The sequence below is a fragment of the Buteo buteo genome, chromosome 7 (assembly GCF_964188355.1).
Source record: "Buteo buteo chromosome 7, bButBut1.hap1.1, whole genome shotgun sequence".
Classification (NCBI taxonomy): domain Eukaryota; kingdom Metazoa; phylum Chordata; class Aves; order Accipitriformes; family Accipitridae; genus Buteo; species Buteo buteo.
In genome coordinates this window covers 43889058-43906736 of record NC_134177.1, presented here as the reverse complement: position 1 = coordinate 43906736, position 17679 = coordinate 43889058, and the positions used below count along the sequence as shown (strand labels likewise).

Sequence of the window (17679 nt, the reverse complement as noted above, 5' to 3'; positions counted from 1 at the left end):
CAGGGATGGTCCAAAGGACTGTTAATAAGTACAGCAACATAATAAAACTTCCACCAAATCTCCTGCTGGGTTTATTAACTCACAATGTTAACTCCAGCCCGGGGAAACTCTTTTTTTAAAAAACTCTCTTTAAAAACTTCACTCTTTTTACCGGACCGCAGCACACGGGGCATTCCGAGTGCTTTACCGAGAGGCTGGGTGCGCTGTAAGGCACCAGCACCCCGACAGACCTCACCGCTTCTTTTCTCATATCTTGCCTTATTTTGCAATCTCATGGTTATTTCCTTAGACCATTTTTGCTTTGTCTTAAATTCACAATTTCAAAACCTCTCAGCAGCCCTGGAAAACAGGAAAAAAAAACCCTCCCTTCTTGCTACTAAGTAAAAAAAAAATAATTAAATAAGCATTAGGATCTGCCAAGAGATACATAGCCCTTAGCAAGAGTGGGCATTCTAGCTGCTACCTCAGACCTAGTGCATGGTACAGATGTCATTTGACTCCCAAGTGGCTATGACATTGCAAATACAAAATCAAAGTAAACACCAAAAATTTGTGGGCTTTCGCAAAATTCAGGCTATAGGTTTGGTCAAGAAAAAGCGCTGGCTTCTCAAAAGCAGAGTCTGGGCAACAGCGTGAAAGAACAAAACCCTCTTCCAGCTGAACCCAGGATAAAGGGCCCAACAAAGGAGGAATCGTAAACATGCCACTTCCTACGAAGACCGATCACAAGCACTAATTGTTCGATTCATGCAATCCCTTAGGAACTAGAAAGGCATTAATCTTGCTGCCGTTTCTGTGCTCTGTACACACAGAAAAGGGGCAGGCGGCAGCAATTCTGCAGTTCGGAACTCCGCATCTGAAACTTGCAGGGCAGCCACAGGCATCACTGCTCGCTCCTGCTATTGCCGCTGACAAGTTCGGTGTTGCTCGAGTTAAGCCTCTTACAGCTTCGGAAGGCGGCACTCGGCCCTGCAGGGCAACCGGCAGCGTACGCTGCAGCCTCTCCAGCTCTTCGAGACGTGAATCACGCCTTCTTCGCTAGGTTTGGCAAGTATGCAGACCAGGTTCCGCTTTTTCATTTTAATAGGTACAATCACAGAAAGAGGGACAATTATCAGACCTACTACCTTCTTTGTGAAGAATATTATCATATTCCCCATAAGAGAATCCCAAGGTTTTTGAAAGCTTATGATCAGCTACACCCTGTGCAGTATGGAGGTGGAACGCTTAACATTTTACATCAAGTGCTAAGGCTTCCTTACAACATCATTTTAACAGCATTAGCTAGTTACCTGAAAAGCAACTGAAGGTGACACACAGCTGCACACAACCAAGGCATGAAAAATGACGGTAGGTTCTTCCACTTTTTTGGAAACTGTCTTCTACAAAATGTTACTTACTGAAAGTGAAAAATAGCAAAAAAGACAAGCTCCACGCTAGAGCACTGGAACATTTTAGGATTATTAAGGTGACAGAAGGGAATTACCTCTTTATTGAGAAAGAAACAAACTTTATGATGACAAAGCATGACAGCTCTTTGCTTTTTATATATTTGAGTTGAGGGAAAAAGCTAATGTTTCCTTGTGTGTTCTTTCTACACGTTTGAAACACTCCTTCAGAATGAAATCCATATATTTTAAAAATAACAGCCACCAAACTCAGAAAAACAGCCCACTAGGCAACAGGCCTGCAGGATGTAACCTAGCTGAGGACTGGATTGACTGCTGGGATTTTTTTTTTGCCAAATGGGAAACACACAGTGCTAAGTCATCCCTGACAGAAATTATGCATTGTTAGCAAGAATGTGAAAACATTTACAAAATACTTTGCATACAAAGACATCTTCACCCAGAAACATCACTGTACATGGTACAGCACAAGACAGAGTAGGAACAACACTGTCTGCAACAGAGAATGCAGGTGGCAAACGTCCTTTTGAATTTGGATCCTGATGGTTCCATCATTAAAAGAGCACTTCCTACACATTTTCCTGAGTAGTGTATGAGCATGAAGACTGTATAGCCACAATCATACAAAGTAAAATGGATAAAAAGTGACAGTCCCACTCCTTTAAAAAACAAAAAACAAAAAACAAAACACTTTAAGAAAATATATTAATAATGGCACTGAGACCACTGAGACCTTTTAAAGTCAACTAAATGCCACAGAATTGGCACCATAGTATGTATCATGTCTTCATCCACATTTGAGGCCATTAAATTGTTGCCAGTGACATGTAGCAATAAAATTCAGCTTGGTGACTTTTCCTTGCTGGATGCAGCAAAGGGCGATTGCGTTTGTATGCCTCAGCACTCAAACTTACCACAAAGCAGAAGTTTTTCTTCATTCCAGTTAGTCATTTTGCATTATGCAAACATACCCAGAACAACTGCACCAAACTGCCTTTCCTCACAGTGGGAGTCGAGCAGCCACGAGTATTAAACCGTTTCTTTCATTGGGCCACTTAAACCTTGTGCTCTTTGCTGCTTTCTCTCAAGATAGCGCGCTCGGGCATCCAGTATTGATTGATCATCATTCCTTCTCTCCATCTTCTTTGTAGAGTTGTCTGTGACTCCTTCTGGGGGAGAGAAGAAAGAGAAATATACTCTTCTGTGTCAAAAAAACATCCCAGCATTACAATTCCTCTTATTTGTAAGATACCCCAAAACCCCCAACAGAATCTCAAATGTTTTTCAAGTCCCAGTCAGTCATTTGAATGACTTCCAGAGAGGACAGACTGTACCACAGCAGGGAGGAAAAAAAGAAAAAAAAAATAAATAATGCCTTAACTCCCATGTCAATATTTGCAGCTGGGCTCATCTCGTCCCCAAATGTGTATCTTGCTTCTTATTGTAACAGGTACTACGCATCTTATGTTCTATGCACCCATTTCTTCTCTAAATTACACATCTCAAACTCAGGTTTAGGCAGGAGAGGGACAGCACTGGGAGCAGGGGAAAAAAAAAAAAAAAAGCTTAGAATAAACTATGTTTATAAATTTCCAGAGGTAGGGGGAAAGGGGAGGATAACATACAGATAAAGGAGAGGGAAAAGTCAATAATCCAGAACAGACACCTTTAGAAATGCACATTCTCCCACTGAGCTGAAACCTTGGGAGTGCTTCTCGCAAAGAAAAGCAGGAAATATTTTCAGTTTAAAATAAAATGTAAAATGTAAATAAAAATAAAAATATCATTCAAAGACTCTGAAAGCCTAAGTTTTGTGTGAATGAAGCAGCTACTGCATCCTGTTCCTAGGGCTCTGGGGCTGGGCACCAGATTCTTTGATATGAGGAAGGAGTTTCAATCAGCGTTCACTCTTGGAATATTTGCAATTATTCTGTCTCGGAGTCAAATAATAATTCAGCTCATGATGCTGCCTTTCTTTCCACTGGGCACTAATTAAACCTTTATCAGCTATTCAGCCTCATCTGTAAGGTCAATATTAATCTCAAATTAATTTACAATTGCCTGGTGAAGTCAAAAAGTTAGGGGGGACAAAGAGAAACCTCAGCTGCTTGGACTTCAGATAAATAGATGAGGCTCCTCTGCATTATCCAATAATGAAAATATCCTTTCCAGCAAATTTATCACCAAATCCAATTCATGTTTTTATCATTTAAAATGGTTGTTTTATACAATAATGCAGGAAAGAAAGAGATGCTGGTCTGAGCACAAGAGTCTACATTTTCTCCATTGTTAAGGAAACTGAAGAGAATCTATATTGCTATTGCCTGTACTATATATTAAATTAATGTTTTGGAAGGGTCAGCTCAGGAGCAGAGGCCCTTTGAATACTTGGCTGCTTTACGAAACCTGCTGACAGAAGAATTCAAAGAATGTCAAACAGCCAGATCAGTTAGCAGGCACCAGTTTTAATTAAAACTGACTATTTAAACATATGGCATTAAATTCATTGTCAGAATGAGACATTCACCAAAATGTGATACTTCTTCCTCTGTGTTTTTTGTTTGGTGGGTTTTTGGGGGGTTGGTTGGGGTTTTTTTTCTCTCCTCCTCCCCCTCAGACCCCCCCAGCCCTTAGGACCTCTTTCTCTCAGGACAGTATTTTTTTGGGTATCTATGGCGAGATACCCTTTGCAAACTTAAACAATGGTTAGACTCAAAATGCTTTTATTCAACTCTGGGCTAAAGTTCTGCTCCTGTCAGCTGTATTAAACCAAAAAAGGGGAGCATGGCAAGAACCAGCAAGCAAACACCACTACACACACTGCTGAGGCAGGAAAATAAGGATTGCAGAGCTGTAATAAGAGAAGAAAACAACTAGAGCTACACATCAAATATGTTAAGCACATACAGATTAACACCTACTGGTCCAGAATGCATTCAGTGACATAACATACACGCACATGCCCGCAACAACCAAGAAAACTACACATGCCATAGATAGAGGCTAGTAATGTGCTTACCACACTGCCTTTTAAGGTCCTCCTTATGTTTCCACTTGGTTATTTCCTCTTCAGTTACTTCTTCCCGTGCCACACTGCTGAGTTCATATGCATCAATTTGATGCAATCTGGGCAACAAGTCTTTGACCCATTCATAGCGAACAGGACACACTGTCCGGACATAGATTTTAGATGTCACTGTGACATCATGGAAGATGATCCACTCGAGGCGGGTCTCCTGGTTATATAGCTGAAAAATTAAAGTATTATTTCAGAACTGATAAAAGAGAATTTTTATTTCTAGAGCACCCTCCATTGGAATATATTCCAATGCTTCAGATGCAAGAATGAGATAAAGCTGACATTACCCTAAGTTTTCAGACAGCAGAACTAAGGCATAATGACTTGCTTAAAATTGTCCAGGAAATCCAAAGAGCCAGAGAGAAAGCTCAGTCTATGTCACAGTCGATGTCACACTCATTTCATAAGCCAAACATTTACCAAATTTGAAGAAGTGAGGCTCTTCCCCACTCTCAAAATGAACACTGCAACAGTGCTTCTCCTGGCCGTAAGTTAGCACAAACCAAAACAGAAGAGTTTACAGTGACCTGCCTCTTACTCCTTTTATAGATCCTTTGCTACTTTATTAACAGACTTTGGTAACTTACTGTAGATGAAGGATGGATATAGACTATGCTGCCATGTCCGTCCATTGTGCAGAATGTCCTGGCTGCAGATCTGAAAGGTTTGGGGAGGGGGGGAGGGGGGAAATGTAATGAAACATACTTTGCTGTGATTAGACAGCAACAATAAACTAAACAAATCAGCAGCAGCATAGAAGAAAATACTCAAATAGATAAGCAGAGGAAGATCCTTCCAGAATGAAACTTCAAAAAAAAACAATGAGGAATAAAATAGATCTAATTTACCACAGTAACACTGCAGATATAACAACACAATAACAAACAGGGTTTGGTATTGAAGTCTTTGACAGCCATGATAATTGGACATTTCTAAGCCCTTTAGGTTAATATCTGGAACTACTCATCAGCTTGCAAGTTCATTTCACAGACAGAAAAACTACTATTCCAAGGACATAAGCAACTTCCCCAGGAATGTAATGAGAGTCAAAAGCAGAGTACCTGCCAGGCTTCCAGCCCTGTGCAGAAACACCACCTTCAGCTGCAATTGCTACTTTGCTACTTTTAACAATAGACAGTCTTACTATTCTGTTTCAGTATGCAGCTACACCTTTAAAGAATAGGCATAGTATCTTTTCCATTCAATTCTCCAAACGTTATTACTTACCTCCTAGCTACATTGATAAAATATCCTGCACATAGACATCTTCTTAATATTTCAGTTCTGGAGCCTTCAAATGTCTCTTTAGGGAAGTCTGGCAGCTATGTAAAGCAAAAACAAAATGTATCAAGATCTCTCCTAAAGAAAAACTGGCTATACCCCCTCCATCCCATGGATCTTAAACCCTGGGTTTCTCACCCTATGGAAACCATGAGGAAAGGAGGAAAACCCTACTTCTTGCTTGTTACCACCATCATACCTGTGAGTTATAAAAGCCACAACAAGGATGCCCTAATAAATATTTAAGTGGATTAGTTTCTACTGGAGAAAGGCAGCAGCCATCTGGCAAAGGCTCAGTAGTCCAGTACACGTCTTAAATATAAACTTAGATCAGTCAATCACATATAAAAGTCATATTTTTTACCTGTTTCAGTTTACTGATTATTTCCCGAAGTTGTTTTTCCACACTAAATGCAGATTTTAAAGCTCTCCAATGGATCCAGTATTTCTGGCACCAAGCTGAAGGAGACTTGCTGAGAACAGAAATACTTGTATTATAAATAAGCCCTTTGTGAGCTGCAGGCAGAAAGTTGCCTCTTTTTTGTTATGGTCGTACAAAGAAGGCAACCTACACAGCCAGATACTTTGTTAGTTTAAATAATAGGTGTCTTGATAGAAATTACAGATCACAATAAGGAATAAATCTGCAATTAGGTATGAGCACATACATGTGCATATACACAATATATCTAAAAACCATCAGCAGCTGGAAGTTATGAGCAATGCAAAACCACTTACTGTAAGGAACAATTTTATACCTTGCTTTGCATTGTTCAAAAATATTTAAGAGGGTTGCAAAGTCATTGCATCCTCCCACTTGTGAAGAAAGTTCCTGGTGCTGAAGCTCAGCCTCCTTTTGCTTCTGAGGATCACCTGAGGAAGTAAGTTATATCTCACTTTAACAAAGCCATTTTTATTTATCACTCCTACTTAATTTTCTGTTAGCATCTCTCCAAAGTGTGTTTGACAGCCTTGGCTCTTTATTCATGTTATTTTTAGATCCATCTCTCCTCCACAGCTGCATTTACAGTTCTTCCTCCTTCCACTACTGCTGAACAAGAACACATAGATGCTATTGAATCTGTGATTAATCTCATCAGTCAGCACTAGAGGTGAAGAATTCTAGTCTCTTAGAAAGAAAGATTCCACATGTTTCTCTTACAATCAGTTCAGATGCTGACATGGAAAGATAAAGGAACAGCAATCTTAAACAGCTTTCAGGGATCAAGTGAAAGTTTTGCCCTGAGAGAAAAAACAAGATTGTTGAAACCACCCCATCATAGCACCATCTAATCTATTTAGCTCAGCTTTTGTCCTAGTACCCAAGTGCCATAGTAATGGAGGTCTTGAAATAAATAAGAGTCTAGAAAAAACGTGATCTGTGAGTTTAGTAGGAATTCACCTTCACTAAATACTAGGAATGTACTAGGCAAAAGCAACATTTCCAAAGTGTTATTTCAAGTTTTAAATACCCAAAGAATTTCTTCCCCAGCACAACCTATTCCCCTTAGTAGGGAAGGATATGGCTGCAAATGCCAATGCATTGCCTTGCCTTGCTGCTGTACTGCAGACAATGTCAGAAGTTTGTGGGTATTAAAAGTAACACCGATTAAGTAAGAAGGTCTGTTCGTATACATATCGCACATGAGCAAGTGCCTTCAGGATGGGAGTCTCTGTGCTTGTGTCCCAATGTGCGGGGTTGCTGGAGGGTAACGAACACATGTGCATTAGCTAGCTGAACAGATAACAAGGGCATATTGCCAGATGGAGGATGGGAAAGCACACGCACATTTGCGGGAAAAGGAAAGACCCCAGAGCAGAATCCAGTCTATCAGTCCTGTCAGCAGTGTCTTTAGCTGTTGCACTAACGGGCACGGTTAATAGACTACAGAGATAACCGGACAAGAGCCAATGAGTGACTAGAAAGGACAAAGGTCTCCCAGAAAGACTGTGCTACATACAAAGACTATATGTAGCACAGTTGGGGAGGACGGGTCGGGGCAGAGTGGAGGGGAAAGGAGATACAAAGGAGGACGTGGGAGACCAGTGAGAGGTGCTAGCTTGGAACCACAGCAAAATTACAATTTCCATTTAAAAGAACACTGGAAATGGAGGCAGTGACAAGCTGAGTTTCTCAGTAACTTCAAAGGTCTACTTGGTTAAACAGTCATCGAACAGAAAAGCCAATACAGAGGCAACCCCATTCATTAAAAACAAATTAATCAGTCCCCGTTGTCTGTACTTAGACCAACAGCAAAACGTGCTGTGGTGCATTTTGGTTTTTGGGTGGTTTCTTCCCACCCCACCCCCGCCTTCCTGTAACACTGTTTTCCCCCTTATGACCTCTCAGCAAACCACTCGTTCACCCGTATGTTGCTTTACAGCTCACAGCCTTGGGACAAATGCAGCCCAGTTCCACGCTATTTTGAAGTCTTTGGAACAGCTGTTGTCCAATTCCTAGCGTACAATGTGCCCTGACTGAAAGACCACAGAAAGCTGTAAAAGCATACAGGCAAAGTGCCTTTGTGTATTTGTCCTAATCATACCATTCTTCCCAACAGATCTGCTACGATGTACTCTGGGAGACAAGGCATTGCACTCGAGTAATCTTCCTCACACTGCGACATAAGGGTTATTTAAAGCATTAGTTTGAGGTAAATACTTATGTCTCTCACCAGTGTTGGGCTCAACTAAGGAGACCAGCTTGCTCCCTGGCAGGAGTATCCTTATGCTCAAGTAAAGACTTGTGCTACCATTGTTCAAAATACAGAATCAGTTCCCACTTTATAACCTTGAGGTACACCTATAAGATACTGTGGTCTCACAAACTATTAGCACAGAAAACTACTGAGAGAAAAAAACACTGCAGAGGGAAGCTGTAGAAAAGGTCTCCAGGTGAAGCAGTGTGTGCTTGCCTAACCATTGCCTGAGATGTCCCTCTGCAAGCAGAATTCCCCACCCACCCAAGGCTGCTTTGGAATAAGGGGCTTCGTACCTGGACGAATGAAGACATTTTCCACAGACAACATAGCTGCTATGGGAAGCAGCAGATCTTCACAGTCAAGAGAAGCAGCTTTTATGACAGCACAGGTCAGGTTGGGAGGGAGGGGAAACTGCACCAGGAATTCACCCAGTCTTGTCACGTGGCCTCTCCTTATCCCAGGAAAAAGATTCAAACACCACATTCAATATAACTATGTTTAAATGTAAATCGGAGCATGCACACACAATGTCAGCCACCATATACTGATAAAGAACACGAAAGAAGCATTTCCCTCTGGACTGTTCCAACACTGCAGTCTGTGTGTGCCCAGATAGGTGCTGGAGACATGAAGCAAGTGTTGCTAGCAGAAGAAAGTTTCACCTTTCTCCAGTTTGCTTATGCCTGCCTCATGGCAGGCAAAGCCAGCTTTTTAAGTGTATCAGATGCCTAAGACTAAGATTTTTTTTTTTTTTTTTTTTTTTTTGCAAGAAGAATTCCTGGAAGCTTAGGATAAGATCTCGCTTCCTGTCTTGAGTTCTTGGATGGGCCTCACAGCTAGTGCCTAAGCACCTTCGTCACAAGAGTCTGGGATCTGCTGTCAGGAACTACAGCACAGAGAGTTGAGGTAATTTGTCTGAGGTCACTCAGGAACTCCAGGACAATGTGGAGAAATTAATCGGTATCTCTCAAGTCCTAAGCCATGCTCTAACCCTAATTTTAGAGAGAGTATATTAAAATCCAGTAGTTAACTTCCTGGGCTAATGAGGAAACATATTCTACTGCTGGGGAAAGTCCTTTAGTCCACACAAAAAACTCACTAACACCAGTTAAACCATTAGTTTTCAAATTCTTGTAGGGACTACACCCCTTTCTTCTTTACCTGTCAATAGCATCACACTGGTAAAGTTCCTTGAGAGCTTCCAAAATATGCCGTTCTTCAGGGCGGTCCAAATAAGGAAATCTACAGTAAAAAAATGAAGTAAAAAAAACATAATCTCACTGTACAGACTCAGTATAGCCTTGTTAGTTTTCCTATTTATTAAAATATTTTTGTAACCTTCCAATACAGGTTTCTGACCAAAGTGCACATAAGCGTCTTCGGTATATGGGCATGTTACATGTACAGTCTCAGGCTGAAGAATTACGATGACAAATCCCAGCATGGCACATGCAAAGATGAACTGTATTTTCTGCACATGTATGATCCTAATATTAAACAATTCCACAGAGATTAAGCTTTTGGGATATAAACATCAGTATTTTAAAGGAACACTATTAACTATTTAATTTTGGAGAGAAGGAGCTAGTTTTGGCAGAACCTCAAACCGAACTTGAGCTCAAGATCCAATCTGGCATTAAAGACTGAGGAGAACAGCAGAAAAGCTGATTGTATTGAGGTGTCACAGTTGGCTGGGGACCTAATCCTGCCTCTGCCAATAGGCTGTTGGTGCCTGTGCTGCCTTGCTCCTGAGACTGAGGAAGAAAATGATAATCCCCCCTCCTTGGAGGTTACCTTATGACATCATGCACAGAAAGGCACTTCAAGGTCAGGATCACAGATGTCAGACTGGTTCTCTTGATCTCTGGGACCGTGTGATCAGGCATGCACTGCTCCCAGAATTCTTTGCTGTATAGCCGATAGCTTTTTCCAGATGATGTCCTGCCAGCTCGGCCAGCTCGTTGCCTTGCTTCGCTCCTTCCAAAACAGTACAGCAGGGAAAAAAAAATTCCAAACTCTTGATCCCTTCTGTTATTATCCAAAGCAGCACACTGTCTTTACAATAAATAATAGCAATTTCTATACTTGTAGATGGAAGATCTATTATACTGTGCAGCAACTGAGAAATCTAGCTATACAAGAACTAGCAGAATGAAGAAGTATTTCTGTGCAAGGGAAGATTTTTTTAAGCTTCTCTGAATCAGGCTGTTGTATTTGGCAAACACAAGATGACATGTAAGCCACTGTTGAGACTACAGACAATGCATTGTCAATTTCTTCTTAATGCCTGTAACTTTTAGGAAATTATATGTCCTGAACCATTTTCTATTTAGCAGCAAACAAGATGGCTTTAAATTACAGAGCCTCAAAGCTGCTCACACACACCCCCTTTTTTATTTTTTAAGATCAACTGATACACAGTATTGTCAGAGCAACTCCCAGAAATGCCAAGCGCACAACCTCTTCAAAACTTACTTTGAAATGGGAACCACCTCCAGTATGTCCAAGCCAACCCGGGGGTTATGATTCAACTGCTTCACAAAGCCACTGTCTACTACATATCTGAAAAAGATTCATGCTCTGTCAGAGAAGAAAACAACAGAGGTCTCTGTAGACAGACAGGAAACTGCCACGTGCATATCATCAAAGCAAGAACACATTTACCCTAGAATCGCTAACAGGTAGTTGCACTTTGCTGGTCAGCTGCAGCCCTGCAATGGTTCAGTCTAGAGGATGTTACAGATAATACCTCCCAGCACCCAAGGAGACTATGCTCATTTAATGGAGCCGAGATTTGATTTCAAATTAGGGTCCAAAAATATTAGTCATCTGTAGGACTATATAATAGTATCATATAATAGTATTTTTTAATTCACTACATACACAAAAAAGACAACAGGTAATTATTGGGCAGGTATAGTAGTGGAAGCAAGTCAGATGCATTTTTCCAAATCTCGTAGAACTTTCTGAATTATTCCCTCTGTTACAGCTTTGATGAAGGATAGGAAACAATACCTGACTCCTTCAATCGTCAGAGATGTTGCAGCAATGTTTGTGGATACCACGCATTTTCTAATGCCTGTGGGAGCTGGCAAAAATATTCTTTTCTGTTGATCTAAAATGACAGGTAGTCAGTCAAACAATCTGTTATGTTACAATGCTCTGATTTCAAACCACATCTCTAACACTGCGCAAACTTACTGAAATGCTTAGTGAAAGTAATTTAAATTAAATTAGAAAGTGAATCACATAACATTCTAAAATATAGGATTCAGTATTATTTTAGCATATGCCAGAAATCAGAGAAAGTCTTCTTTATTGCTTGCATATTCAGGAAGATTTTGAAGTCAAGAAAGGCCAATTCTCCTGGATGTTTCCTAACCCAGAGTTAGGAAAAACAAACAAGGTATCTGGTCTTAATAGAATCTTCATGAAGGATTTGAAGGGTTTTAACAAACAGAGCAAGTGAAGGCAAATGTGAAAAGATTCGGTTAAACACGCCACATTTCCAGCAAATCTTCTTCTAACATGTAACAAAGAAGCATATATAGTTTCCATTCATTCATTTGGCTTTCCGAGGAACAAAAAAGGAAGGTGGAAATTCAACTTTCCCCTGAAATTTTCTCACATATTATACTTGAAAAATAGAAAAATCTCTTTAAGGAAAATTCTCTCTTGTGTATTTAAAAATATTCAAACACAATGGCCTCTGAGAAACTACCACAAAAGAAAAAAAAAATTTAAAAAGTCACTCTCAGTCAGGCATCTAACACCTATCATGGAGTAAGGAAGAAGCTATACCTTTCTTTTATGCAAATTTTCAGCTTGCTTTTTCAAGAAGGTAAAAATTTTGCTCTCTCTTGCAGATCGTTACCAGATCTTTCCTCTCAGCAGCACTTCCAGACAGAAATTGCTGTCCTGCTCTTCTGAACACTTATTCAGCCTCTTGGCATTCTACATACTGCATCCACACATTTAAACATCGCACTCAAGTTCATCTGAAAATACGGTGTCTGTGTTCAGTAAAGGTCAAAAGACCTTTGTTTTTACCTCTTTGAAACTAACTGTGGTATTGTGGCCACATAAAACAGACTGACTCATTCTGATAACCTGTACTTTTCTGTATTGTGTAACACTGTACTACTTCTATCTTCCCTTACACGTCTACTCTTATCACCAAAAACCTACTGGCAATATCTTTTCCATATAAAATAGTATGTGAGGACCTAAATAAGACATGTGAACTTTCAGTTACACAATATCTCCTTCCTAAGCTGGAGACCTTGATGTCATGTGAAGCCATTTCCAGTGGACATGAACTTTAACTGGAGGCTTCTGTACAACTACAGAGAAGGCTGAAGTTTGATTAGTTTACGAACACCACAAAAAAACCCCATAGTGCTACAGTATTGTAACAAAAGGGTTAAATGAATGCCATTTTTTCCAATCACAGTAGAAATATTTGATTAGGATACTGTTTATAACAACTCTTGCAGTTAACATTTATGTGAATTAAATTTCATATGACATTATATGCTCTTACCTGTTGACATTGATCCATACAATGGTAAGATAAGCAGGCCTTCAACAGATTGATCATGTACTTCATACCGGTAATCAACAGATTCTGCTTTCTTGAAAAGTAAGTCACAAGCTCTTTCTATCTCAATCTGACCTAAAAAACATCAAAGAGCATTTATACAACTTTGCCTTCCTAGTTTGCAACATCTTTAAACAAGATTGCTTTGCCAATATTACAGAGTCATGAACACCATTGCAAGAAGGAAGTCAGATTTATGAGAGCTGGTTTAGAGATGACATCCAGTCTTTCCACAGTGCCTCTCACCAAGGCTTTTCCTTAAAAGATGACTGCATTATGTGTCTAGCCCATACATTGATGTAGGGTTTTGCAGCTAAAGAAATTCTCCCTTCCTGAATTAACAACAAAGTAAAACATGTACACAATACAAATAGAGTAAGTTTGACACAGGAAGAAAAGAGCATATGCAAATTTTTAAGTTAATGTTTTCCTTATCTGATCTCATAGGCATGGATACATCTGAACATGCTCTGAAAACTATCACTTCACAAGACTATGTGCATCAACCTGCAACTTTCCCTTCTCTACTTACCGCTCTGGGACAAACTAGACAGTCATTGGAAGGATGTACTGTTTTGCTAGCAATGCCATGTTTCACCTAGCATAACCACCAGTTGTTCAAAGAAAAATTCTCACCTGTCAGGAAAACCAAGATGTCGCCTTCTGGTTCATTTAAATGGATATCCAATGTCACTTTTACAGCCTGAAACAAACAATAAAGAAGCCAATAACAGCTGGAATCTCATTTACTCCTTCTAAAACTCACAGTACTAACTAATTCTTCCCTACATCCTGCAGAGATGCTAAAAGCACAGCAATACAGCAGCTAATTCTTGTGGTCTTTCACAGGTGACAATCATACCAAGAACAGAGAACACAGCACACAAAGTAAAACAGGCCAGACCTCTGTAACATATGCAGAGCTGCCTATGTCCCTTGGGCTGAGCAGGTTGCAGAATATCTCCTTGACAGGATAACTTCTTCCTGGAATATGCAGCACTGAACAGTGTCCAAAGAACTCTGAGAGCTTGTCTACCTCCAGGGTGGCTGACATCACCACCACTTTCATGGTCGTCTTCCTGTTTGGTGGTTTCTTCTGTAGAAATAGTTTCTTCAGCAAACCAAATAAAATATCCTAACAGAAAACCAAAAGCAACTCATATTAGTACCCCAGTTTTCTTAGAAGTGCCTGACAAACTTGGAAGGGACTGATTTTATCCCACTGATATAGTGAAGAGAGAAAACCACACATCTCCAGGGCCTAAGCACTCAGAAGAATACATACAATTACCCTGGTCATCTTGTAAGCACGCTAATTGGTTTCTAGAATTTAATTAAATTTTTATGAGCTCTTCTCACAGCCTACAAACAGAATCAGTGTAATTTAAAATCCTTTGGTTTTCCTTTTTGTATTCTCACCGTCAAGTCATTTGCAAGCAGTTACCTCAGACCCATTTTAAAAAGTCATCACTCTTGTCCAGCATACATTACCTGACGGAGTGTGCACCCTTCTTTGTTGTACTATTTATTGTTATGACTTCAGCAAGTTTATTTTACTCTGCAGTGCTCTGGATTAAAAATCTGCTCCTTTTAGTTAGACACAGGTGATGGAGGAGCAACTTCTTACATCACCCTAGTTCAATTACTTACAATACACTCAAGTGCCTGAGGGCAGAACTGGAATTCAGAAAGCATTTTCCCTTTCCCCCAGCTGGACTGGTAGATTGTTTGCTGGACTGGTAGGTTGTTTGACACACAACACAATCTCTTGAGGACTGAGTGACCTGAGTCTCACTTTGCTTGCCACAGAAGGGTCAGAGTGACATCTGATAGCTTTTGGTACTTAGGTCAGTCTAGATACTTCCATGATCCCAAAAGCTGTTATCTCTTTGCACAGTCATATACACACCCTAAGAAACATTAGGCCTTAGAGTAACAGAGATGTTTCAGGGTTTTGTTTGTTTGTGTATGTTTGGGTTTTTTCTTAATTAGGATTCTAGAAAGTTTGCGTTCACTGTGCTAGCTTCAAACTCCTGGAAATTTTGGGAAAGTATCCAATAGCCAGCCAAGTTTTAACTGCTTTCAACAGTTTGTTTCAACAACAGCTACAACAATTCCAACAGGATCACAGGCAACGCCTTATTTCCAGATTACGCAGAATGTAATAAACAAAGCAGCAATTCTATGGTCTTAGGACAGCAAAAGCATAAAGCACATCCATGGAAAGTCAGCCAAAATCCTTGGGAATTGCACAGCAGTGAAAGAAAGGTATAAGTAGACCCCAGTAAAGGAGCAATAGTGAACTAAAAGGACAGATATAAGGCGACACTCACAGTGCTGAGGCTCCGCTCGTGGGCTTCATCCAAAATGATGATACTGTACTTGCTGAGAAGGGGGTCTGCCAATATTTGCCTCAACAAGCAGCCATCGGTCATATACTTGATGGCAGTATCCTGAAAGGTTTAATTAGACATTCAGCTGTTATCCTGGATTTTTACTTCAAAGTAAACACTTCTCTATAGATCACATATTTGTCTGGCACACACACTGAGATTGCATCATGGGTGTTTGGCAATGCTTCACTCGCTTGTTCAAGTTTTTTGAACGCCTTACGAGTTACACAATACATACAACTGCAGCTTCACCACAGCTGGGACAGCTGGCTCCTGAAGGCTCCGAGACCCTCTGCACGCAAAGCCCCAGCAGAGGCAACAGGGCTGTGCCACTCCACCCAGAGGCCCACAAGAAACAAAAGTGAACCGCAGCCCACCGACCCCACCACACCTTGCCACGACAACACCGGCAGGTACTCCGCCCTCAGAGCCCTACCTCGGTGGTGCAGTCATCGAAGCGGACCTGGTACCCAACGACGCTCCCCAGCGAACACCCCATCTCCTCGGCCACCCTCTGAGCCACCGAGATGGTGGCGACGCGCCGGGGCTGGGTGACGCCAATGGCCCCATGCTTGGCAAGGCCTTCGGGAGAGACGGGGAAAACAGGGACACCGAGTCAGTTTATACACAAGTACCTACACCATACACAGATGGCCGTAGTTTGTTAGTTGACAAGGTTTTACCGAGCCCCCTCCTCTCGCCTCACCCCGAAGCCGCGTCCCCCTGAGGGGACACGAGGATTATCTGCGTTTATCAGTGCTTCTCTCTCACGTTTCGGGCCCGAGGCGGCAGGGCAGAGGGGGCTCTCAGGGGCTTCCCCCCCCTCCCCGGCCGTTACCTGCCTCGAAGAGGTACTTGGGCAGCTGCGTGCTTTTGCCGCTGCCCGTCTCGCCGGTGACGATGAGGAAGGGCTGCTCCCTCACGGCCTCCACCAGGGCCCGGCGGGACCGGCGGATGGGCAGGGCGGAGGCCTCCATGGCGGCTACAGGAGACCCCGGACGGGAACCGCCGTCCCCGGGAAACCCCTCGGGGCCCGGCGGCCGCCCTGTCAGGTACCGCGCCCCTCCCCCACCACCTCCCCTCACGTCAGCGCGCGCACCGACGACATCCGCTCGTCACGCGATCCTCAACGGCAGGCGCGGGCCTCTACGCCCCGCCTCCTCCTCAAGCCCCGCCTCCTCCTCAAGCACCGCCCCCTCCGCAAGCACCGCCCCCTCCGCAAGCCCCGCCTCCTCCGCAAGCACCGCCTCCTCCGCAAGCACCGCCTCCTCCGCAAGCACCGCCTCCTCCGCAAGCACCGCCTCCTCCGCAAGCACCGCCCCGCGAAGCCCCGCCCCTCCGCGCAGGCCACGCCCCCGACTTGTCCTCAGCCTTCTGCCCCCGGACAGCAGCTCCCCCCCCCATCCCCGTTTAGCCAAAACCCTTTTTTTTTTCTTTTTTTCCCCCAAATCTGCTGCAGTTCTTCCACAGTGGCACTTGCTCCTTCCTGAGGGACGTTGCCAGCGCAGGGAAACCCAGCGGTAGCTGTCCTTGGGCCGCCCCGGGGCTTCCTCAGGTGGGCCCAGGCCCAGGCCCAGGCCGGAGGGGGCCCAGCGCCTCAGCCCCTCCAGGTTTGGCACAGTTGAACTGTGTAAAACCGCAGTTTACTGGTGTAAAACCAAATGGCTCGCGGGTGACATAACCAGTGGTTCTCTCTCAACAGGTGAACTAGCCCCTCGCCATTGACGCGGTGCATGGGAGAGACATGATTTGGGGGAAAGCAGCCCTGTAAAATCAAAAGAATCTGTGATTTACCACGCGGAGAAAGCCCGGATTTGCCACCGAGGCCCGATCACAGGCCCCGGCTTTCTGGCAACGTCTGTGAATTCACGTAAGACCTGAAGGTGGCAAGCGATGTACGCTTAACGTGAAACCAGCCTGCAGTCCAGGTTCCCAGCTTGTGCCTAACGGCTGCAACTAAACCCCCATTTCTGCTAAAGCACAATTTTTGCGTTGTGTTTTGTCTGCACGTCATGGCGTTTGCTGCCCTTACAAGTCCTGTGTATGTTAATGTTTCACCCTCCATTAGGCTGTATCAGTGACAAGAATCACACAATAAATTTGTCATTATACCAGGACTGAATTTAGGCCGCCTACTGACTCCAGTTGTCACCAATAACCTCAATTTGTACCTCCGACACAATAGGAGGAATATTTACCTACTGGCTCAGGCATT

At 42.6% G+C, this 17679-nt stretch overlaps 1 protein-coding gene across 4 annotated transcripts; it reads right to left on the bottom strand.

Moving 5' to 3' along the window:
* Positions 1-1469: 1469 nt before the first annotated feature.
* Positions 1470-16607, bottom strand: DHX40 (DEAH-box helicase 40). Of its 4 annotated transcripts, none has more exons than XM_075032921.1 (17): positions 16303-16607; positions 15901-16046; positions 15405-15524; positions 13976-14206; positions 13708-13774; positions 13015-13146; positions 11487-11586; positions 10947-11033; positions 10266-10448; positions 9633-9713; positions 8765-8922; positions 6528-6642; positions 6134-6242; positions 5716-5810; positions 5076-5145; positions 4429-4657; positions 1470-2575 (listed from the first exon to the last, which is right to left on the bottom strand). In XM_075032921.1, the coding sequence occupies exons 1-17, from the start codon at positions 16439-16441 to the stop codon at positions 2439-2441; spliced, it is 2199 nt and encodes a 732-aa protein (XP_074889022.1). In that variant the 5' UTR covers positions 16442-16607; the 3' UTR covers positions 1470-2438. The 4 variants fall into 4 exon arrangements, with proteins under 4 accessions (XP_074889022.1, XP_074889021.1, XP_074889024.1 ...); XM_075032920.1 differs by having other exon boundaries at positions 1470-2578; positions 16303-16606; XM_075032923.1 differs by having other exon boundaries at positions 1470-2578; positions 16564-16585.
* Positions 16608-17679: the final 1072 nt, after the last annotated feature.

Coding starts and splice junctions, on each gene's coding strand:
- DHX40 (XM_075032920.1), bottom strand. CDS start 16,441: ATGGAGGCCTCCGCCCTGCCCATCCGCCGGTCCCGCCGGGCCCTGGTG. Junction 16,047..16,302: donor CAAGTACCTCTTCGAGGCAG/GTAACGGCCGGG, acceptor TCTCTCCCGAAG/GCCTTGCCAAGCATGGGGCC. Junction 10,449..10,946: donor GAGGTGGTTCCCATTTCAAA/GTAAGTTTTGAA, acceptor CTGTTTTGGAAG/GAGCGAAGCAAGGCAACGAG.